The sequence below is a fragment of the Chiloscyllium plagiosum genome, chromosome 23 (assembly GCF_004010195.1).
Source record: "Chiloscyllium plagiosum isolate BGI_BamShark_2017 chromosome 23, ASM401019v2, whole genome shotgun sequence".
Classification (NCBI taxonomy): Eukaryota; Metazoa; Chordata; class Chondrichthyes; order Orectolobiformes; family Hemiscylliidae; genus Chiloscyllium; species Chiloscyllium plagiosum.
Window position 1 is genome coordinate 2,346,716 of NC_057732.1, and position 25,095 is coordinate 2,371,810.

The 25,095-nt window shown below is 40.0% G+C and overlaps 1 protein-coding gene across 7 annotated transcripts in view; it reads left to right on the forward strand.

Annotated features, from left to right (window-relative positions):
- Positions 1-12,119, forward strand: part of cdk17 (cyclin-dependent kinase 17) — a 227,635-nt gene extending 215,516 nt beyond the window's left edge. For all 7 annotated transcript variants that reach the window (XM_043713285.1, XM_043713286.1, XM_043713284.1 and 4 more), the window contains 2 exons: positions 1,724-1,801; positions 10,687-12,119. In XM_043713285.1, the coding sequence (XP_043569220.1) occupies positions 1,724-1,801; positions 10,687-10,724 (116 nt within the window). In that variant the 3' untranslated portion in view covers positions 10,725-12,119. The remainder of the gene's footprint in view (positions 1-1,723; positions 1,802-10,686) is intronic.
- The last annotated feature ends 12,976 nt before the right edge of the window (positions 12,120-25,095 follow it).

Genomic DNA, 25,095 nt, shown 5'->3' on the forward strand with positions numbered 1-25,095 from the left:
TCTTCCCAGTCTGCTTTGCTGCGATGCTGACTCTGGACACTCTACTTCCCTGAAATGCTGACTGTATGCTACTCTTCCCAGCCTGCTTCACTACAATGCTGACTGACCCAAAATTGCTAATCTGCTACACTGCGAAGCTGACTGTGGGCCACTTCCCAGTGTGTGTCTTGCAATGTTTACTGCAGTCCATTCTTCTCGGTCTGTGTCACTGTGATGCTGACTGTATGCCATGCTTCCCAGACTGCCTCACTGCAGGCCACTCTTCCTCACTGCAATGCTGACAGCAGGCCACCCTTCCCAGCATACATCATTGCAGTGTTAACTGCAGGCCACCCCTCCCAGTATGCTTCGCTGTGGCTTGATTGCAAGCTACTCTTTCCAGTCTAGACAAAGCTGAAATTAGTGAAAGTGCAGGTGTTTTTGTCATTGATTCTATTCTGCACAAGAACACACTTCTCATATCTGCAGTTGAGTAGAAGTCACTGAACTAGCTAGAGTTTATTCTTTTAAATTATTGGTGTCACCGTTAGAAACCTTGAAAAGTTAGTCTTGGTAAATGTATCTAAAGTAGATTTTTAATGGCATGCTAAATTAATTGCTTGAAGCCTCACCAGCTCTGAAAAACTTAATGATTGTGTAAAATGAGAAAATATTCAAGTTAAAGAAAGAAAATTAATACTTCTGATATTTTAGATTCCACCTTCAAGTCTATTTTATAAATGATATTTCAGATTCTATTTTAATTGTTTGTATACATTCCAGTAATTTATTTTAGTAGTTTAATAGTGATATAATTCAATACTTGCTGGTTTGCAATTAGAGAATCTGTCAGTGTAATTGAACACCATTAGCAGTCAATGATATCACTGTTGGACATGTAGCTGTCCCAAGACATGGTACCAAATTGAAATGGAAAAGAGGAAAATCTGCACCGTAGAGATCTTTGTGGGTAACATTTCTTGAAATCAGCAGTGACCATGAAATTCAAGTCTGTCTCTCACAAGAATTAGCCTTTAGAATTGACCTCTTCTACCTCTTGAGATAATTAGATTCAAAATTCAACAGCTTTGTTTTTGAATGAATAAGAGTATTTCATGTAGATAGTGACCTGTCCTCTCCTTTTTCCCTTTGTAGCTTTTCTTGCTCTCTCGTCTTCCTTTCTCACATTCCAGTACAATAGGGCCATACCATTTATGAGTGAAACCAGCAAGTACTTCAAACTTTCTTATAAGCAGCATTGTTTCAACTGGCATTCTTGATAAACCAGCAAAAATTATATATCTCATCTACCATGATGTCCGAGTATTTATGCTGTAAATTAAGTATAACAGTGATAAGTATTCTCTTTGCATTGTGTTTCTATTACTGTGTTTTTTTACATTAAGTTTAGGAGGTGTATTGATGTTTTTACATTTTTTTTAAGGCTGTTGATATCTTGAAGTTTCATTTGGTCAGGATTTACTGCGGTTATGCTTACCAATTGATTATCAGAATATTTGATTAGCCAGCACATTCCTGGGCCCATAGGTGCTAGTTAATAAGACATATGCTGTACTTTAATTTAATGACTGTAATTTCTTGACTTTAACTTTTTTTCCTAGTTCTGTTATGAGTCAGATTACCACATTGTTGCATTGTACAGGTATAATAATCTCTGATACTTCTGTCCTTAGATGAGCACTGTGAGACTAAAAGATTTTTTTCTTTATCTCATTTATACTAGGTGCCTCAGTTTTTTCACTAAATGAAATTCAGTTGCAAAAGGATCCTGGCTACAGAACCACCTCATATCCAGACACAGGTAGGATTTATGAGTTACCGAACTGAAATAATACTTTTTAAAAGTTGCAGAACCTCATGTACCCACTTTTACGCAGGTAACCAATCTGCTCCTATTTTCATATTGGTGCCGTATGCAAACAGCTAGTCACCTATATATTGCAGTAAGAAGATGTGACTTTTTAAAAAACATTTTCTATTAAGCTATTTTCTGTCAACAAACAATAACTATTACTCACCCTTTTTTCCCCTCCCACCATTGTAATGTTCCAAGATAGCATTTACTTAAAATGAAGGGTAACCTTTTAGCTGTCTTCTCTCTTGTGTGATTTTGGTATCATTAGAAAGTCAGCATTTATATAGAACAGTACAGGCTCTTTGGCCCTTGATGATCTGTTGAGCTATTATCCTACTCCAAGATCAAACTAACCTACAAGCTCTACATTTTACTATCATCCATATGCCTATGCAAGAGTTGCCTAAATGTCCCTAATGTATCTGACTCAACTACCACTGCTGACAGTGCATTCCACGCATCCATCAATCTCTGTGTAAAGAACCTACCCCCTCGTGATACTTGTTCCCAAGGCAGAAATGACTATCTGGCTATCTCCTCTATCTAAGCCTCTCATCATCTTGTACACCTCTGTCAAGCCACCTCCCATCCTTCTTCACTCCAATGAGAAAAGCCCTAGCTTCCTCAACATAACATATGTCCTCTAGTTCAGGCTGCATCCTGGTAGATCTCCTCTGCACTCTCTCTAAAGCTTCCACATCCTTCCTATAATGAGGCAACCAGAACTGAGCGCAGTATTCCAAGTGTGGTCTAACCAGGGCTTTATAGAGTTGCAGCATAACATCACTGCTCTTAAACTCAATCCCCCTGCTAGTGAAAGCCTATACCATACACATTCTTAACAACCCTATCAACTTGGGTGGCAAGACCCCTCTGTTCCTCCAAACTGCCAAGAATCGTGCCTTTAACCCAGTAACCTGCTATCAATTTCAGCCTTCCAAAATGAATCATTATACATTTTTCCAGGTTGCACCCCATCTCCACTTCTCAGCCCAGCTCTGCATTCTCACAATATGCCATTACAACCTATAACAGCCCTCCACACTATTCATAACTCCATCAACTTTCGTATCATCAGCAAACTTACTACCTTTCCACTTCCTCATCCAAGTCATTTATAAAAATGACAAAGAGCAGATGTCCCAGAACAGATCCCTCAAGAACACCACTAGTCACCAAGGTCCAGACTGAATACCTTCCATCTACTACCACCCTCTGTCTTCTATGGGCCAGCCAATTCTGTATCCAGAAGCCAAATTTCCCAGTATCTCACTTATCAGCCTCCTTACTTTCTGAACGAGCCTACCATAGGAACTTTATCAAATGCCTTGCTAAAATCCATGTACAATTATTCCACTACTCGCAAGCTTTGAGAAGATTTGTAGCTCAGGTTGAGGTTCTGGATGTAGGTTTGCTCCCTGAGCTGGAATTTGTCTTTTTTTTTCAGACGTTTCGTCACCATACTAGGTAACCTCTTCAGTGAGCCTCCGGATGAAGCACTGCTGATGTTTCCTGCTTTCTATTTATATATTTGGGTTTCTTTGGTTGGTGATATAATTTCCTGTGGTGATGCCATTTCCTATTTTCTAAGGGGGTGGTAAACGGGATCCAAGTCAATGTGTTTGTTGATAGAGTTCCAGTCGGAATGCAATGCTTCTAGGAATTCTCGTGCGTGTCTGTGTTTGGCTTGTCCTAGGTTGAATGTGTTGTCCCAGTCGAAGTGGTGTCCTTCCTTATCTGTATGTAAGGATACTAGTGTGAGAGAATCATGTCAGTTTGTGGCTAGTTGATGTTCACGTGAATGTATATGCCTATCTACATATTGAGTTAGGAATCCTTGCTGACAAAAACCCACCTGACAAAATCTGCTCCATCCAAACTATTTGTATGCAGGAGGTTCCGATCAATATTAGGGAAGTTGAAGTCACCCATGACAACAACCCTGTTACTTCTGCACCTTTCCAAAGTCTGCTTCCCAGTTTGCTCCTCCGTGACTCTGTTGCTATTGGGAGGGTATATCGAAAATGCCCAATAAAGTGACTGCTCCTTTCCTGTTTCTGACTTCCACCCATACTGACTCAGTGGACAAACCCTCTTTGATGACCTCCCTTTCTGCAGCTATTATCCTATCACTGGTTAGCAATGCCACTCTCCCACCTCTTTTGCCTCCCTTCCTATTCCATTTGAAACATCTAAACCCCATAACATCCGACGTACATTCCTGCCCCTGTGATATCCAAGTCGCCGTAATGGTCATAACTTCGTAGCTCCAAGTACTGATCCGTGCTGTAAGTTCTTCACTCTTATTCTTGGCAAAGTTAAAAATCACAAAACACCAGGTCATAATCCAACAGGTTTATTTGGAAGTACTAGCTTTCAGAGCACTGCTCCTTCATCAGGTGGTTATCACAAGTCTAACACCAGCTTCTCCACATTATTCCTGACATTTCTTGCATTAATGTAGACGCACTTCAGCCCATTTCTAATTATCCTTGTGAAAATGGTAGTTTGCCACTGTCTTAAACCATAGCAATCCATGTGGTATAGTCATACAGGGAAATTTCAAATGTTGACCGGAAAGAAATGGTAATTTTTCTTATCAGTAATAGAATGTAGGCACTGCTGGCTCGGCCAACATGTAATACCCATCCCTAGTTATCCTAGAGAAGATGATGATGAGCTGCCTTGTTGAGCTGTTGCAGTCCATCTGCTATGGGTAGACATACAATACCATTAAGCGGGGGAATGCCAGAACTATTTCCAAATCAGAATTGATGAGTGGTTTGGAGTGGAACTTGTAAATGTTGTTGTTCCCATGTAATTTCTGCCGTGGCTTTGGAAACAGTTGTCTAACGAGTCTTGGTAAATATCTACAGTGCATCTTGTAGACAGTTCACATTGCCATTACTGAGCATCAGTGGTGAAGGGACTGAATGTTTGATGATGTGATGTTAATCAAGCAGGCTGATTGTCCTGGATGGTGTCTAAGCTGCTTCCGTTTTGTTGGAGCTGCACTGATCCAGGCAAGTGAAGCATATTCCATCACACTCTTGACTTGCACCTTGTAAATGGTGGACAAGCTTGGGGAGTCAGGAGATGACTTCTTCGCTGCAGGATTACTAGTCTCTGACATGCCACAGCATTTATATGCCTTATCCAGTTCAGATCCTGGTCAGTGGTAAAACCTGGAATGTTGATAATGGGGGATTCAGTGATAGCTATGCTATTGACTGTTGAACGGTAACAGTTCAGTTCACTCTCTTGCTGTAGGTGGTCACTGCTATTGGGTGACACAAATGTTACTGTCAGCCAACATGGATTTTGTGCAGGTCTTGCTGCAGGCAAGATCAGTCCGGATCATGTTGATATTGGGGGCTAATGGTGGTGTTTCCATGTCCCTGTTAAACTGATTCAGCTAGGTGGTAGATGATGCAGGTTTGGTTTATGCATTTGAAAGGATTTGGCACTGTAATACATCTAATAATTTGCACACATAGCTGCCACTGTTTGCCAGTTTGGAAACTGGAAGTAGTTAATGTTGTAGGTGGTTTGTCAGTCAAATAGACTGCTTTGCCTTGGAAGGTATTGAGTTTTGACAGTGTTACTAGTGATGAACTCATTCAGGCAAAGGGACTATATTCTATATGCTACTGTCCTTTTAGGTGGTGGTCCTCTTTTGAGAAAGCAGAATTCTCAGTCTCTGAATTGTTCCGAGGAAGGGTTGTTTGACCCAGAATATTAACTCAGATTTTTCTCCACAGATGCTGCCAGACCTGCTGAGCTTTTACAGCAATTTCAGTTTTTGTGACATCTTGTTAGAGATGGTCATTGCCGAGTACTTATGCGGTTCAAATGTTACATGCTGAAAGAGAAATGTTTTAATCCTTTGATCTCTCAAAGACCAAATGAGACTTGGTTATTTTTGTCCAAATGCTTATGCATGCATGGAGGTCTACCCATCAAAGATGATGCATGACTCTTCAGTATACGTGAAACAATGGTTTTATACGATTCTTACAGATTATAGAGTTCTGGTGAAAAATTTACACACTCTTACTTCTCTTCGACAGTGTTCATTTTATCTTACATTTTGAGTTAGTACACATAACTATATTAATCAATCATAGTCAGAGTTGTAGATACCATTATTTAATCAAGGCATAACGTTCATACCTTCTAACTGTAAGTAGACTATTTGAGATATTCAAAACTTTTTATTATCCTTTACCCCTTTCATGTGCTATTTATCGACTCAAGCCCAAATGTAGGCATGGACTGATCTGTTAGCAATCCCTTGTATAGAATTGGTCCTTTATGCATGGCTGAAGTCAGATGTCAGTATTGGCTGTGGGCTCACAGATATCTTTTGAGCCATATCTTTACCTTGCAGGTTCTTGCACAGTGAGGACATTGATTGTCAGCCTATAGAGTCTTGCAGAAAGTCTTGGTCTTTTTTTGATGAATTGACAGTTTTGGTTGCCCTTAGCATCTGTTCCCCTGCTTTGATGTTAGTAGAGTAGACTTAATGGAATCTTTAAGATTGTCTTTGAAATGTTTCCTTTGACCTTTTGTGATCACACTCCATGCTGTAGCTCTGAAGAAGAGTATCTATTTGGTGAGTCTTACTCCATGCATTCTGACCCCATGTTCCCTTTACCTCTGATGATGTGACATTATGGAGAAAGTGAGGACTGCAGATGCTGGAGATCAGAGCTGAAAAACGTGTTGCTGGAAAAGCGCAACAGGTCAGGCAGCATCCAAGGAGCAGGAGAATCGACGTTTCGGGCATAAGCTCTTCTTAGCCTGCTTGGCACATCCTCCTCATTCCTAAAGAAGGGCTTATGCCCGAAACATCAATTCTCCTGCTCCTTGGATGCTGCCTGACCTGCTGCGCTTTTCCAGCAACACATTTTTCAGCTCTGATGTGATATTATCATAGTCACTATCTTTGATATGTCTGTTTTGGAGAACTTACACATTTGTTCTTGTGTCTTCACACCTGTCTCATTATTTTAATTCAGTATTAATGATGTCTAGAACATTAATATAGTGCGTATAAGTTAATCAAGCTTCAGCAGTATAGAAAAGCTTGAGTTAACCACCACCTAACCGACATTGAGTTTAATGTTGGGTCTGATGGTACAATTCTCAAACTCAAGTACCTAAATTATTGTGGAGTGAGCTGGCAAATTGGATTCAAGAGCGTACTTAAATCAGTTTTAGCTTTTTAGGAGAGATGACTTCCAAGATATAAATCTGAGAGAGATTTTCCAGAACTACTACATGAATCTCTGTTGAAGGTGTTTGAGACATTTGGTGCGGGTTGGTAGAGAATTGGGTCTCCAGCCATTCAGTTCTCCTTGCATTCTCAAACACTTCAGTGAATTTCAAACATCTGTTGTAGTTCTGCAGATTCAGCACTAACTTGTGCATTGTTAGCTCATGATAGTTCTACCACAGCATGATAGTTCTCTTGGTTGTGGCCTTCAGCTGGTTGAGGAGCTTGACATCTGTGCAGTATAGAGTCATAGAATCATACAACACAGAAACAGACACTTTTGTCCAACTCATCCAAATCTGACCAGGTTTCCTAAACTGAACTAGTCCCATTTGCCCCATATCCTTCTAAACCTTTTACTGTTCATGTACCTGTCCAAATGTCTTTTAAATGTTGAACTTCCTCTGGCAGTTCATTCCATATGTGCACCATTCTCTGAGAGAAAAAAGTTTCCCCAAAGGTCCCTTTTAAATTTTTCCCCTCTCATCTTAAACCCTTTTGATTTGGACTCCCATACCCTGGGGAAAAGACCTTAGCTATTCACCTTATCTGTACCTCATGATTTTATGAACCTCTATAAGGTCACCTCTCAACCTGTTGCACTCCAGGAGATAAAAGTCACACTCCAGCCTACCTCAAGTCTTGGTAGTGTCCTTGTAAACCTTTCCCAGTTTAATAGAATTCTTCTTATTGGTTGAATTGTATAGGGTTCTAAAGGGATTTGACAGGGTAGATATTGAGAGGATGTTTCCCATGGGGGGAGTCTCAATAAAGGGGTTCCAACTTAAGACTGAAATGAGGAGAATTTCTTCTGTCAGAGGATTGAGAATCTTTGGAACTCCTGGCCACAGAGAGCTGTGGGGGCAGAGTAGGCAAATTAAGGGTTATGAAGAAAATTCAGGAAAGTGAACATGAATGACTGATCCTTTTGAATGGCGGGACAGGCTCAAGGGGTCAAACAGCCTACGCCTGTTCCTCTTTCTTATGGTCTTAAAGTGCACCAGACCCTTGGGAAGCCTGTCAGTAGTAAGCACTGGTACAAGAAATTAAGAATAGGGTTGCAGCAGTGACACATCTCTGACTGACAATTAACGTAGAATACCATCAAATCCCTACAGTGTGGAAATAGGCCATTTGGCCCAACAAGTCCACACCAATCCTCCGAAGAATATCCCATCCAAACTCATTCCCCTACAACCCTATATTTTCCATGACTACTGCATCTAACCTACACATCTCTGAATACTATCAACAATTTAGCATGGCCAATTCACCTTACATGCACATCTTTGGACTGTGGGAGGAAACCAGAGCACCTGGAGGAAACATTTGCAGACACTGGGAGAATGTGCAAAGTCCACACAGACAGTCGTCCGAGGCTGGAATCGAATCTGGTCTCCTGGTGCTGAGAGTCAACAATGCTAACCACTGAGCCACTGTGCCTTGTTTTGACTGAGAAGAGGCTTGCTGCAGACACAGATTACAAGAGGTTCCTGATTTACAAACATCTGACTTACGACCACTTGTACTTACACACCAGAATGGAATCTCGTTCATATTAATATCAATTTTAAAGATCTGACGTGAACATTTTCTTGTATTCAAAAATGGCTATTTTATATTGTCCTGCATTGTGTTCCGTAAGATACAGAAGCCAAATTAGTCCATTTTGCCCATCGAATTGCTCAACCATTCAATCATGGCTGATATGTTTCTCAACTCCATTCTGTTGACTTCTCCCCATAGCCCTTGATGCCCTATTAATCAAGACCCTGTTTTAGTATCCCCTCTCTGTCTTAAATATTCTTAAAAGAATTGGCTTACACAAATTCTGCAGCAATGAGTTCCACAGATTCACTACCCTCTAGCTGAGGAAATTCCTCCTCATCTGAATTCCAAACAGTCGTCCCTATACTGTGATGCTGTGTCTTCAGGTCCTCGTATCTGCTACTATTGAAAACATCATCTCCATGTTCACTCTATCCAGGCCCCTCAATATTCTGTAAATTTCAATGATATCACCCCTTATCCTTCTAAACGCCATTGAGTACTCACCCAGAATCCTCAACTACACCTCAAATGATGAGCCTTTCATTCCTGGATCGTTCTTGTAAATCTCCTCTGGATCCTTTCCAATTTCAGCATTCCTTCCTTAGATATGGTGTCCAAAAATTGCTCTCAATATTCCAAATATGTAACCTCAGCAGTATATCTCTGCTCTTGTATTCCAGGCCTCTTGAAATCAAAGATAACGTTACATTTTCTTCCTAACTGCCAACCAAACCTGCATGTTAACCTTAAGAGAATCCTAAACTAAGACTGCCAAGTCCCTTTTTTTGCTTCAGATTTCTGAAGCCTTTCCCCATTTAGAAAGTAGCCTATGCCTCTAGTCTTCCTATCAAAGTTCATAATTCCATCTGCCACTTCTTTGCCCACTCTCCTAGCCTGTCCTTAGCAACAGTGCCTTTGGTCCATGAATTTTTATAGCTCCAGTACTGATCCCTATGGAACCCCACTAGTCTTGTTCTGAACAATACCTCTTTATCCCCACTATCTGTATTCTGCCAATAAGCAAATGCTCTCTCCATGCCAGTATCTTGCCCCTAACAGCTTGGGCTTCTGTCTTATTTAGCAGCCTCCTGTGCGGCACCTTGTCAAAGGTCTTTTGGAAATCCAAATTGATCACACCCACTGGCTATCATTTGTCTAAGTTATGTTCTCAAAGAATTCTAACAGACATTACCTTCCCTTGATAAAGCCACACCGACTTTACCATGTACTTGCACATATTCTGCAATAATGGATCCTTAAAAATGAACTCTCACCACTGGCTCGGCAACATTCAATGCCCATCTCAAATTGCTCTTGAAGAGCTGGTGAGCAACCTTCTTGAGTCACTGAAGTCAAACAGGTGTAAATATACCCACTTTGTTGTTGAGAAGTAAGCTCCAGGATTTTGACCCATTGACAGTGAAGGAATGAGTTTGGTCAGGATAGTGGGTGGCTTGGAGAGAATCTTGTAGGTGTTGTTGTTCCCATGCATCCACAACCTTTTGTCCTCGTAGAGAGAGGGGATGTGTTTGGAAGATGCTGTTGAAGGAGCCGTGATTAGTTGCTGCAGTACATCTTGTAGATTGTATGTACTTTTTCCGCGATGGGTGAGTATATGTGGAAGCTGATGGATGGGGTGCCAGTCAAGTAGGCTGCTTTGTTGTTTTTGTCTTGTTCAGAAAAATTATTTTTCAACTTACTTCCAAATTCCTTTCAAAGTTCGGAGAAAATAATTGTTATAATACACTGCAAATTTTTTTTTACTAAAAGCTCATGCTTCTTAGGAATTTTTCAATGCTTAATACTTTAAATAAAGCTAATTTCATGGGTTTGTGGGTTCAAAGCAATCCAATATGTGAATATCTTTGTACGTGTTATCAAATATTGTCCTTTAAGATTCATTCTCGTGCATCTTAAGTATTGATGTTGCAACAACGTGGCTGCTGCACAATAACTTGATTGCCATGAAGTTGTTGTTAATGCATCCTACTTTATTTTATAGCACATGGAAAAAACAGAAGACAGAGCATGCTGTTCTAGACTATCTTGCAAAATTGCAGACTTGAGTTCCACTGGCTTGCCATTTTACATCGCAGTTACCCAGGATTTTGAAGACAGCAATTTCCATAATTTAGCGTGGATCAGAACTTGAATATCAACATGTCTCCTTTACTGCCCTTGCAATATAGTCTTTTATTATGATGTGTCGATTGTTTTATATTCACAAATCACATTGAGACATTTTTGTGTGTGTGTATTATGTGTATATACATGTATAATATATGTGTATGCATATATATATACATACACATACAAAAAATAGTTTTATTGTTTCACCTCTGCTGTTTTATAGCCGGTAGTTACAGCTGCTGCTGTAACTTCAGCTGCAGTTTTGTGCAGTACTGGAAACAAAATGCTTATTTATTGGGAATCATTGCTGCTAAATGACTACTGTCCATTAACCACATCATGGTGGTATAGCGGAAAATGTGAGTGGCTTATAGCATGTGAATGCATCTGTTTCTTATAACTATTTCCAGCATTTTGCAGATTTTACTGTTACATTTAATTCCAAATGCTCTTGAATATTTAAATATCTGCAGAGCTTCACATTTAAAAAATTGATTGTGTTGAGGAATCTTGCACCCTCTGAGCTCATACAATAGAATATTTAAATTTTGTTTTGAAATTTTGTGACCAGCAGGGAAACTGATTAGTGTTTTAAAAAATGTTTAAAGAAATCATCATCAAATATGTCATTTCATTATTAAATATTAGCAAATTCTTTGCACCTATTTTTCCATGTCACTTTATGAAGACATGGGAATTCAGAGGGTTTAATTTTGTATCTGATCTCTGCTGTTATTTCTGCATCATTTTATAATTACTTCACTACAAAACTTATGTATCTCAATGAGTGTCATAAGTAGGCTTTTGTTAACAGTATTTGTATGTATGTTTGCCTTTACAAATAATGGTTTTAGTGGATCTACATTTTAGGATTACTGTTAATATATAATTGTTAAAAAATCAGATTTGTAGCAAATGCAAATAATCATTGATGACATTTTTCCTGGACTTTTTACTGTAAACTTATTCAGGGTCCTATCATTTTCATAAATTTACATAGTTTGTTATTTAACAGTATTAAGGATATTTTGTATGTTTAATTTTATTTGTGAACTGTGATGATGGCATGTTGAAAAATTGTTTACTTGTATTTTGTGTTGCTTGTGACTTGATTTTAATTGGAATTTTGTAAGAAGGAAAAGGAAACAGATTCATTGGTAACATTGTACATTGGACCACTACTGCTCATCAAAATGATTCCAGGCAGAGATGTGTATATCTAACTAAAACTGCTGTGCTATTTCTGACTGACAGTACTATTTTTGGAAAGTATAAATATTACAGTGCATTCCTTGTTTTAACTGATCATAGTTTTTTGTGTCCTATTATGTAACCACTCAATTTCTGAAACTAAAGCATTGCTGCAGTCATTGACAAAGATTGGTTAAAATTAGCTTGTTGACTCCCACAGCCAAGTTGACTACATTGCTTCCTACCCTAATTCCTTTAAGAAGTTTCCTGCATTTTACTACGCTAACTTTCTCAATCACACACCACTTCCCATGCCAGTACTATCAATGCATCTTCCATTTAAATTCAGTCCACTCTGGGTGACAAGCTCCTCAGTCATGGCTATTCTGAAGGGCATGGATAGGGTAAATAGATGAGATCTTTTTCCTGGGATGGTTGGGGGGGGGATTGGAGCTGGTGGTGGTGGTGGTCCAGAGCTGGAGGGGCGAAGGTTTAGGGTGAGAGAGGGAAGATATAAAAGATACCTAAGGGGCAACATCTTCACGCAGAGGGTGATGTGTGTATGGAATGAGCTGCCAGAGGAAGTGGTGGAAGCTGGCACAATTGCAACATTTAAAAGGGTAATCAAATAGGAAGGGTTTGGAGGGATATGGGCCCTCCATTTAATTTGGGATATCGTCAACATGGTCGAGTTGGACCGAAGGGTCTGTTTCTGTGCTGTACATCTCAATGACCTTGACCCCTTTCTCTGCGAGTTATGATCAAATTCCACTTATCCTATAATTTTATCCTTGCTCTCAATATAGTCTACCCTACATGAGGGAAATCAAACATGAGATGATGCACTTGGGCAGAGCCTGGATCTGGATCTGGATCTGGTGTTGTGCAACGAACCGGATTGGATCAGGGACCTCAAAGTAAAGGAGCCATTAGGAGGTAATGACCATAATATTTTAATCTGCAATTTGAGAGGGAGAAGGGAGAATCAGAAGTGTCAGTATTGCAGTTGAACAAACGGAACTATGGAGCTCTGAGGGAGGAGCTGGCCAAAGTTCAATGGTTCAGTACTCTAGCAGGGATGGCAGTGGAACAACAATGGCAGGTATTTCTGGGTATTATGCAGAAGGTGCAGGATCACTTCATTCCAAAGAGGAAGAAAGATCCTAAGGGGAGGCAGTGGCAGCCGTGGCTGACGAGAGAAGTTAAGGACTGTATAAAGATAAAAAAGAGGAAGTATGACATAGCAAAGATGAGTGGGAAGCCAGAGGATTGGGAAACATTTAAAAAGCAACAGAGGATAACTAAAAAGGCAATACATGGAGAAAAAATGAGGTACGAAGGCAAACTGGCCAAAAATATAAAGGAGAATAGTAAAAGCTTTTTTAGGTAGTGGGAAAAAAATTAAGACTAAAATTGGGCCCTTGAAGACTGAAACGGGTGAACTTATTATGGGGAGCAAGGAAATGGCAAAAGAGTTGAATATGTACTTTGGATCTGTCTTCACGGGGAAGATACAAGCAATGTCCCAGATGTAATAGTGGCTGAAGGACCTAGGGTAATGGATGAACTGAAGGGAATTTGTATTAAGCAGGAAATGGTGTTGGATAGACTGTTAGGTCTGAAGGCTGATACGTCCCTGGGACCTGTTGGTCTGTATCCCAGGGTACTTAAGGAGGTGGCTCTAGAAATCATGGACGCATTGGTATCATTTTTCAATATAGATTCAGGATCAGTTCCTGCGGACTGGAGGTTGGCTAATGTTGTCCCATGTTTCAAGAAGGGAGGGAGAGAGAAAACAGGGAATTATAGACCGGTTAGCCTGGTGGGAAAGATGCTGAAGTCACTTATAAAAGATGAAATTATGACTCATTTGGATAGCAGTAACTTGATAGGTCAGAGTCAGCATGGATTTACAAAGAGGAAATAGTGCTTGACTAATATTCTAGAATTTTTTGAGGACATAACAATGAAGATTGACAAGGGAGACCCAGTGGATGTACTGTACCTGGACTTTCAGAAAGCCTTGGATAAAGTCCCACATCGGAGATATGTGAGCAAAATTAGGGCACATGGTATTAGGGGCAAAATACTGACTTGGATTGAAAATTGGCTGGCTGACAGGAAGCAAAGAGTAGTGATAAATGTGTCCCATTTGGAATGGCAGTGGGGTACCACAAGGTTCGGTGCTGGGACTGCAGCTGTTTACAATCTACATTAATGATATAGATGAAGGTATTAAAAGTAATGATAGCAAATTTGCTGATGACACAAAGTTGGGTGGCAGGGTGAAATGTGAGGAGAATGTTATGAGTATGCAGGATATCTTGGACAGGCTAGGTGAGTGGACGGATGCATGGCTGATGCAGTTTAATGTGGATAAATGTGTGGTTATTCACTTTGGCAAGAAGAGGAAGGCAGATTACTATCTAAATGGAGTCCGGTTAGGTAAAGGCGAAGTACAACGAGATCTAGAGTTCTTATGCATCAGTCAATGAAAGCAAGAATGCAGGTACAGCAGGAAGTGAAGAAAGCTAATGGCATGCTGGCCATCATAACAAGAGAAATTTAGTATAGGAGCAAAGAGGTCCTTCTGCAGCTGTACAGGGCTCTAGTGAGACCGCAGCTGGAGTATTGTGTGCAGTCAATTTGAGGAAAGACATTCTGGCTATTGAGGAAGTGCAGCGTAGGTTCACGATGTCAATTCCCAGAATGGCGGGACCATCATATGTTGAAAGATTGGAGCACATGGGCTTGTATACACTTGAATTTAGAAGGATGAGAGGGGATCTGATTGAGATGTATAAGATTATTAAAGGATTGGACACTCTGGAGACAGGAAGCATGTTCCCACTGGTGGACGAGTCCAGTTTAAAAATAAGGGGTAGGCCATTTAGAACAGAGTTGAGGAGAAACTTCTTCACCCAGAGAGTGGTGGATATGTGGAATGCTCTACCCCAGAAGGCTGTGCAGGCCAAGTTTCTGGATGCTTTCAAGAAAGAGATGGATAGAGCTCTTCAAGATAGTGGAATCAAGGGTTATGGGATAAGGCAGGAACAAGATACTGATTGTGGATGATTAGCCATGATCATAATGAATGGTGATGCAGACCTGAAGGGCCGAATGGCCTACTCCTGCACCTATTGTCTATTGACAAACAATGCAAGGGTATACATGATGATCAGTAGGACTCTGGAAATCAGAGGGTCCTAGATGTGCAAGTATACCAGCACTTTAAGGTGTAAGGACTGGTGGATAAAATGATTAAGAAGGCATATAGTATGCTTGTCTTTATTAGTCAAGACACAGAGTTTAAAAGCAGGGAGCTTATGCTGCAAGTGTATGGCATGGCTAAACCACAGTTAGAGTATTGTGCAGAGTTCTGGAATCCACATTATAAGAGACATGTGATAGCACTGGAGAAAGTGCAGAAGAGATTTACCAGGATGTTGCCTGGGTTGGAGAATTTGTTATGAAGAGAGATTGGATAGACTGTGATTGTTTTCTTTAGAGCTGAGAAGATTGACTTGGGAACATGATTGTGATGTATAAAATTGAGGGTCATAGATAGGGTCGACAGAGAAAACCTTTCCCTTGATGGAGGCATCCAAGGGCATGGCTTTAAGAGAAGTGGTGGAAAGTTTAGAGGAGATGTGAGAAAAATCTTGTACATCCAGAAGGTGGTTCAATCTGGAACTCATTGCCTGAAAGGATAGTAGAGGCAGAAGCACTTGTAACATTTACGAAGTATTTAGAAGTTCACTTATGATGCCAAAGCAAAGAAGGCTATGGGCCAGTGTTGGAAAATGAGATTAAAATAGTTGTTCTTGACCAGTGTAAATGCAATGGGCCTGTTTCTGTGATGTAGACCTCTAACTCTTCTGACCATTTTCTAGAATATCTGATTACCTGAAATTTTAATTGCCCCACTTTTGCACTGAACTTAGCAGCCTACATTGTTGCAGTGAAGCATAACATAAGCTTGAGGATCAGTAGCTCATTTGTCAATTGAATGCAGCATGCCAGAGTCAACATTGAATTAGATCATAACCACCCTGCCGCCCCCAAATCTTTCAAAAGCTTTGGATTCGTTACTTGTCCATTTATTTACATCTCCACAAGTTTCATCTTCTGTTTCTTTGTCATTAGTGTACCATCACCTTTTTGCCTTGCACCACACTTTGGCATTTGAGCTTGCCTTCTACCAGACTATCACAGACCTTCCCTTTTAATTCCCTACTCAGGTCAGCTGTGCCTCCCCCTCCTCACTTTCCTTGCCTGTGCACTTGCTTCATCATTCCTTTAACATGATTGTATTCGTTTCACTTCTAGCAATATGACCTAAAACATTAATTCTATTTTTTCTCCTTTTACAGGTGAATGGAGGAGAATTTGTGTGTTTCCTTCACTAGAGTAGATATTTAAGAATAATTTGAAGAAAATCCAAAATCAGTTTGAAAATTGTAGGTTCCTATTGCGATGGAGTCATTTTGCCATTCCCCTCTTTTTCCTGCAGATTATTCAAGACTTCCAGGACCCATACCTTCCTTTTTAATGAAAAGAATGTTGCAAATTTTTTACCCTTTTTTCCAACCATTAATGCATAAACATTAGTGAAAAAGGATTGTAAGATCTTAGCGGGAAGAAAATCTGCCTAAGTTTTCATTTTCTTTAAATTGAAACTTCATTCATACTACCTCTTCTCTCCTCTGCCCCTTCCTCAACCTGCAATCAAAAAAAAATCCTCCCTTGTCACATGTTGATTTTTCTTCAACCATTTGCAACTTTTCAGGTTGAGATTATGACCTTTTGTTTTAGGACTCCATAACATCTTGCCAGTGTGGAACAACTCATTGCTTTGTATAGAGTAATAAAACAAATTGACAAAGATATTTTTGTTTATAGGTGCATAGGTTATAAAAGCAAGGAAATAATGTCATACTTGTATAGACACCAGTCTGGTGTCAACAGGAGTGATGTGCCTGGTTGTGAGTTCTACATTTGAAGAAGGCTATGAAGTTATTGGAGTGTGTGTACAAAAAAATTCACCAGAATAATTTCAAGGATGGGAGTTTTGAATTACACAAATTGGAGAAGCTGTGACTATTTTAATTGGAGAACAGAGTGTTGACAGGAGACTTGATAAAGGTGCTCAAAATGAGTGGCCTGAGCAGAATAGATAGGAAAAAAAGACTTCCCATAGATAGAAGAACCAAGAACAAGATTTACGATAACTAGCAAAAGATACAATGACAAGGTGAGGAGAAACCTCTGCCCACAGTAAGTGGTTAATATCAGATTGTACCACCTCAGAATGGTGGAGGCCAATTCAGTCAAGACGTTCAAGAGGAATTGATTGTTATAGAGTCATAGAGATGTACAGCATGGAAACAGACCCTTCAGAAAAGAAAAGATGTTCAGGGATACTGTGAGAAAGTGGATGTATGGTACTTGATAAATTGTTTTTACAGATAGCACAGAAATTATTGTGAAACAGCTTGCTCCTGTGCTGGAACAGTTCTAAGATTCTGGAATTGCTGTTTGCTAATAAGCCAATGCTCGCAACGCTTCGGTAACTGAGGGATTTTTTTTATAGTCTGATAGAATTTGTCCAGTTTGCATGGGAACCTTCCTACTATTTAAGTACAATGACATATTTTGTTACATCTACAAACTGAAGAAACCTAAAACTGAAATGAATAGAGTGCAGCAAGTCAAATAAATTGAACAAATTGTTAAAAGAATTCATTTGTAATGAAGGCAGATAGTTTAATTGTACAATGGTTTTGATTATTTACCAAGAGTTAATTCACCAATACACGATGACCATTAATTTTCAACACAAAAACTTGGAGATATTTCTGTAATACCTTTTTCTATTTTTTCTTGTCATTTTGAAATCTATGCTATGTATCGTAAGTTTACATTTTTGAGTGGATGCTTTAAATGGGAAAGTTGTCTGTTTAGCGACTTAAGAATTTTTATTTATTTTTACAGAGTGTGTCTTTGAAAATAATTAATTTGCAGGTTATGTTGATGGTACAGGACAAATTATACACTCCTTTCAAGGTACTGGCACAGAGGAAAGGGTCAAATGTCTTTGGCATGCTGCAAGATTCTCTAATTCTACTACAAAACCTTTCTAAACTGCTAATTTTCTTCTATCACTTGTAGCTTAATGCATCTTTTCAGTTTTAGTTCTCCCATTATTGTTGCCTGTGGAAATTTTAAAATCAAAACCTGTCAAGTCCTTCATGATTCCAATAGCTGAAGAACTGAAACACTGGATGGAATCTTGTTGTCCTAGATGAAAAGAGGTCCATGGGTGAACGTATTCAAGTGGCAGTCAATCAGATTCTTGCTGGCTGGATAAAGTCTTACGTTGCGTCTTATTAAAAGCACAATTCACAGAAACTAAGTGGTTATTCCCAAATAATTTTTACTCCACAGAGAATGACTTCCTTCAGATATCCAACCACATACAACCTGGTGGCATTTACTACTTGGACTTCAGTGTAAATACTTGCTGCTCTATCCTTATGGAATTACAGCTTTAAATATTGCTTGCATAGAATTACAATTGAAGGGGGCGAGGGTAGCTGTGCTGAAAAGGCAGGCTGGAGTGAAAGCAGCAAAAAGGCATACTCAAAATGGAAATTTTGAATAACTGATTCCATTACGTAGATAGAGAATCATGGTCAACTGGGTTCCAATCCCAAATAGTCAGTAATACTTCTAAGCACATGATATCATATTTTAACCAGATTCCTTGAAGTTAGAGGCACAATATATTGTGGATTTATTCGTAACTCGAACATCACAAGATGATTACCATGGAAGAATGGAGATGAATGGAATCTATAAGTAACTCATTGGCACAGCGTAACCATATCAAAGACTGGAAGCTCTAGGCAGAAATGGGAATAGGTGGGCAGTTTGTTGGAGTTGGTCCTGCCAAGACAAAATTACAATAATTCTGCTGCCTCCCTGAAGGAAAGCTGATTATAATTACTGGGAATGTGCACTAACAGGCTTTAAGTATCACAGCCAAAATCTCCATACACCTGAACATTTAGTCATAAGGCACTGTTCTCTGGGTCCACGCAAAATGTCCCTTTTTATAGTCCCCATGCGGTTAGGCAGGAGGCCAGGGGAGCAACGTTGCTCAGTGAAGGACCTAACTGGGGCAGCTTGGAGTAGGTTTGGATGGCAAACCTCAAAGAGAATTATGAATATTTTTATTTTTCTACTGGTGGGATATGGGTTTTGCTGACTAGGCCAGCGCTTATTCTCCATCTGTAGTTGTCTTAAAGGTGGTGAACTGTGTTCTTGAACTACTTCATTTGGTGCTGGTAGACCCACAGTCCCATTAGGGAGATAGTTCCAGATATTTGACCCAGTGATACTGAAGGAATGGTGATAGAGTTCAAAGTCAGGATGGTGAGTGGTTCAGAGGGGAAATTGCAGGTGATGGTATTCTTGTCCTTCTAGCTGGTAGTGGTGATAGGTTTGGAAGTTGCTGTCTAAGAAGCTGTGGTTAAATTTTGCAGGGATCTTATAGATGCTACACAATGTTGAATGTTGATCTTAGTGGGAGTGAATGTTTGTAGTCCCAATCAAGTGGGCTGCTTTGACTTGGATGGTGTCAAGCTTCTTGAGTGTCATTGGGGCTCCACTTATCCAGGCAAATACAGACTCTTTTATCACATTCCTGATTTGTGCCTTTCGGAAAGCAACCTCTAGAATTGATGCTGGGAGATTAACTGATGGTGATCCCATTGAATTTCTAGAAGTGATGATTAGGTTCTCTTTTATTGGAGATGGTCACTGCTTTTCACCTGTATGGTGCGGCTGTTCTTTGAAATTTGTTGGCATCATCAAGATCTTACTACAGTTGAACATGGACTACTTCAGTATCTGAGGAATGACAAATGGTTCTGAACTTTGTGCAGTCAGAGAACATTCCCACTTCTGAGTTTATGGTGGAGGGAAGGTCATTGGAGCAGCTGAAGATGGTTGGGGCTAGGACACCACCCTGAGGAACTTAAGGGGCTCTAGTGCAGTGGTAGTATCCCTAACTCTGAGCTGGGGGCCCAGGTTTAAGTCCCACCTGCTCCAGAGATGTGTAATAACATCTCTGAATAGGTTGATTAAAAAGTATCGACTCAGGAATTTCTGGAGCTGAGATGACTGACCTCCAACAATATCAATCATTTTCCTTAATGCTGGCATGACTCCAATCCAGTGATGGGTTTTCTCTCTGATTCGCGTGGAACTCTGCAAAACTAGAGTAAGTGATGAGTCAAATGTGACCCTTGCCTCAATCTATTGACTTATCAGATGTCCTGAAACAACAGCAGATTGGCACAGATCAACCGACATTAATTCTGGTCGTAATGCCAGCTGAAGGGGAACCAGCACTGTAGGATGCAGGATTAGCAACAGTGGTTGTGGACCAACCTGAAAGGGTGTGACATCCAGGGCTATATTGCTGACCACGTGCTCGAAATTGCATCACAGGCATCATAGCAGCTATCTCCAACTGGTAAGCAATGCAGAAGGCACTTCAGTGGGTCTGAGGACGTTATCCAGAAGCTTGCAAATACAGGAGGCAAACACCTGCAGTTGCAATGGCTGTGTGATAATCCAATGCCTGCGCCTTGAAGGTAACAGCAATCCTCAATTTTAATTCAAATGGATAGTTTCAAGTTGCGTCATTCTGGAATTTTGCAGTTAGGCTTTAAAAATTTATATGAGAGGTGACTGATAACATTTGTTTTTTGCTTAAGTACATGAATTTGTGCACCTCTCCCTTGGATGCAGGCAGCCAAGGCAGTCAGGTTTGCTGACATTGTATGTTTCCCACAGGTGTGAGGTGTGTTTAATTGCACTCTTCTGGTGTTAAGAGTATCCTGGCCAAAAAAAACCAACAGTATCTGCAAAAATAAGGAAGGGCTTTAATGCAATGTTGGCCCACACAAGCTTAATACTACAGGTCTGCACAAAATATCCAGGGAACTGATGCACTTTCAGGTGGCTTCAGCTTTTCATGCCTCTCATCACTTAGCCCCAGTCACCAGTCAACACTATCCCCTTGAGTCTTTTCTGATAACAATGGTCAGGAATCCCATGATTCTTGCCAAATAAAGATAACAGTCCACAAAGCCCATTACTGATCAGAACTTAGGACTTCTAAGAATGTGATTCTAATGCCCAGACCATTCATGCTAAACAATGTAATATTACCAGAGACCGTACTGCCCCCACATTATTGTGCTATGTATCATTGCTGGTCACCTTTTATCCTCACTATCCCTACAATCTTGGAGAATGTTTTTTGACTATACCATTGCAAGGTAGATATGTCCAAACACTTCCATCCCATTTCCGAAGAGGATGAAGTTCACATTTCAGTAATCGATTCCCTCTTGTTCTGAAGCAATTCACTGACCTCTCCCACAGCACCTTTAGAATGGGAATACCATCTCCTGCAAGTTCCTCTCAAAAGCATACAGGCCATCCTGACTTGGAAAAACATTGTTATCCTTTCACTGCCATTTGGTCAACATTCAAAAACTCCCGAACGGTACTCAGGTATTCCCACACCACAAGTAATTCAGTAGTTTAAGAAAGCATCTCGCACCATCTTCTCCACTTTGCCCATGGCAATTAGAAATGGGCGATAAATGCTAATCTAGCTAATAAATGAAAAAGAAATCTTTTTATCATTCTTTGATGTTCTTCATAATTATCCAATCTTCTGTCCTGCTATCCATCATTGTGCAATTATATTCCTTTTAATATTATCTCGTTTTTTAAAATTAACCACAGCTGGTCGGTCTATTGCTTGGGATATTTCTTTCTCATTGGAATTTATCTATTGTGTATTCTGAAATTCCTTAAGTGTCTGCCACTGCATCTCCATTGATCTATTCACTTTAGCTAGCTCTGCTTTTATTCATTCATAATTTCCCTTAATAAATTTAAAATAATAGTCTTAGACACACCTTTCTCTCCTTCAAACTGACTGTAAAAATCAATAATATACTTTGGTTATTAGCTCAGGTTGGCTTTACTATGAGGCTATTCATTAAACACAATACCAAGCCTGATCTCTGGTCAGCTCTGGAATGTGTTCTCAGAAACAATTCTGAAAACATTCTATGAATTCTTCACTTAAGTTCTGTTCACCCATCTTCTTTTCCAGTCTATATATAGATTTAAATTAGATTACATTACATTACAGTGTGAAAACAGGCCCTTCGGCCCAACAAGTCCACACCGACCCGCTGAAGCGAAACCCACCCATACCCCTACATTTACACCTTACCTAACACTACGGTGTAATTTAGTATGGCCAATTCACCTGACCCTGCACATCTTTGGACTGTGGGAGGAAACCGGAGCACCCGGAGAAAACCCATGCAGACACGGGGAGAACGTGCAAACTCCACACAGTCAGTCACCTGAGGCGGGAATTGAACCCAGGTCTCTGGCGCTGTGAGGCAGCAGTGCTAACCACTGTGCCACCATGCCGCCCACTTTTCTTTTCTAAGGAATCTGGATTTAATGTGACTAAAGTGTCAAGGCTTTGTGGTATCAGCTAAAATAGTCCGAAAATAATGTAATGCAGAAAGCAGTTTAACAGAGTCTCTGAACAAATCAAAATGTGTAGTATTTTATAATTTTACAATCTTTCCCAACACAAAAATAGAAAACTAAAAACCTTGCTCTTAAACAAATATGATTTCAATTAAGTTCCAAATACAGCTCATTAACTCAAGAACAAAAATGCCTTTATAGAATTTTAACTTGTGAAAATATGGAAGAATATTCATGGCTCGTACAATTAAATTATCAATTTCCACAAGCACCTTCTTGGAAAATTAATTCAAATTTAAAACAGCTTGCTATTAACTATTTGACAGTACACATGACAGAACTGTGATTCAGTTGATAATTGTGGACATATAACTAGTTGTGAATTAGCAAATGTGCCAATCTACTAGGACCTGATCCACAAGTGTGATTCATTTGATGCTTTGAATTACTTACGTACTCAGGAAAATATTGCACGTCAGGAGATAAACCAGTACAGAATTATGAAAACACAGTGAGTGAACTGATAAACTGAATTACACATTCTTGGATAAATGAATGGCAGTAATTGGGAGAAACAAATAGAAATAGAACGTGTGGAATACAGAAAACTATATTAGTGATAAAAAGGATTAGGAGGGCATAAAAGAACAGAGAAACAGAAGAGGCGATAATTGCGGGGTCCAACCTTTAGATCGAGGTACTCCAGGTTTTTCTTCAGTTGCATGTATGTGTCATCAGCCTGACATTGTAGATGAGAAAATGAAGAAGCACAATTAAAATGAATAATTTGTCAAAAATGGACAAATCCATTATCCTCTTCACTCAAAACATTTCAACAGGAAAACAGAAATCTACTGCATAATGCATCTCCAGAACTTTGAACAGATCAGTTTCTTGTGTAAAGGTTTCTCAGTCATGGTTTTTTTCCCCATATTTACAGTATTGAGTCATTAAACTTAATCCAAAATATACTTATAGAACAGACGCTTTTAAGTTGTTGAAAGTACAAAGTTCTGGATTTCAGCTATTCAGAAAGCAAGCTTGCACGCACATACATCAATGCTAAGCACACTTTCAACAGCCTCTGTACCAATAATTTGAGTCTGGCTAAAATGGCCTGTTATAAAATAAACTGTCTTTTTTTCCAATTATAAAAGTAACAGTCCAAACACTTATACAATAACATTCACAGGGCAGATGTTGAACAGTCAGAGCCTGTCCGACATTGCTCCCCGCCCTCCCCTAACCCCATCCAACACCTTCCCCCGCCCCCATCCACCCCTGCCCCCTCTCCGGGGCAGCCAGACTATACACCAACATGACTGCTGCTGCTGCCGCCTTTGTGGGATAAGTCTCCAAATAGCACACGCACATACACATCTTTTTACTGCACCTTTTTGATAGGTTCCACCTCTGCCCTGTACACGACAATGTTGGTCAGATTATCTGGGGAAGGGGGATGTTGTTTAGGGTACACCCCTCTGTAGAACTCCAGGGAAAGTGTGCGGAGAAAAAGTCATTTGGATACAGTGCCTGTTTAATTACTGTAAACAAAAGACGTGATCACTGTTGGAAACACGTCTTTGATGTAATGTTTCTATCGGAACCTCCAGATCTCCTTTGGATAATCCAATTTTCAGATAATTGGTATTCAGACAATCGAGGTTTCTCTGTATTCGGTTTAAATTTCTCTCCACTTCTCTAGTTGGCTTGAGTACGAGTTTCAGCAGAGAACATACAACAGAGAGCAGTACAGGCCCTTCAGCCCTTGATGTTGCACTGATCTGTGAAACAAATCTGAAGCCCATCCAATCTACACTATTCCATTTTCGTCCATATGTTTATCCAATGATCATTTAAATTCCGTTAAAGTTGGCGAGTCTACTGTTGCAGGCAGTAGTTTTAGACGGTTCCAAGGGCAACAATCCTATCTTCCCCAGTACTGGTGATAATACCACAAGAACTGTGCCCCATATTCCAGGTTCAACTTCTCCATGCCGATCAAGTTTCCCAAACTAAACTCGTTCCATTTGACTGCATTTGGCCCACATCCCTTTAAATCTTTCCTATTCATGTCCAGATGTCTTTTAAATATTGTATCTTTACCTGAATCTTCCATAAAGCCCTCAGATGCTGCAAATCAAAAATAAAAACAGAAATTGCTGGAAAAGCTCAGATCTATCGGCATCCATGGAGACGTTTCAGATCGGAGGAAGGATCACTTGACCCGAAAAGTTAACTCAGATTTGTCTCCACAGAGTCAGAGTCATAGAGATGTACAGCATGGAAACAGACCCTTCGGTCAAACCCCATCCATGCTGACCAGATATCCCAACCCAATCTAGTCCCACCTGCCAGCACCTGGCCCATATCCCTCCAAACCCTTCCTATTCATATACCCATCCAGATGCCTCTTAAATATTGCAATTGTACCAGCCTCCACCACATCCTCTGGCAGCTCATTCCATACACGTACCACCCTCTGCATGAA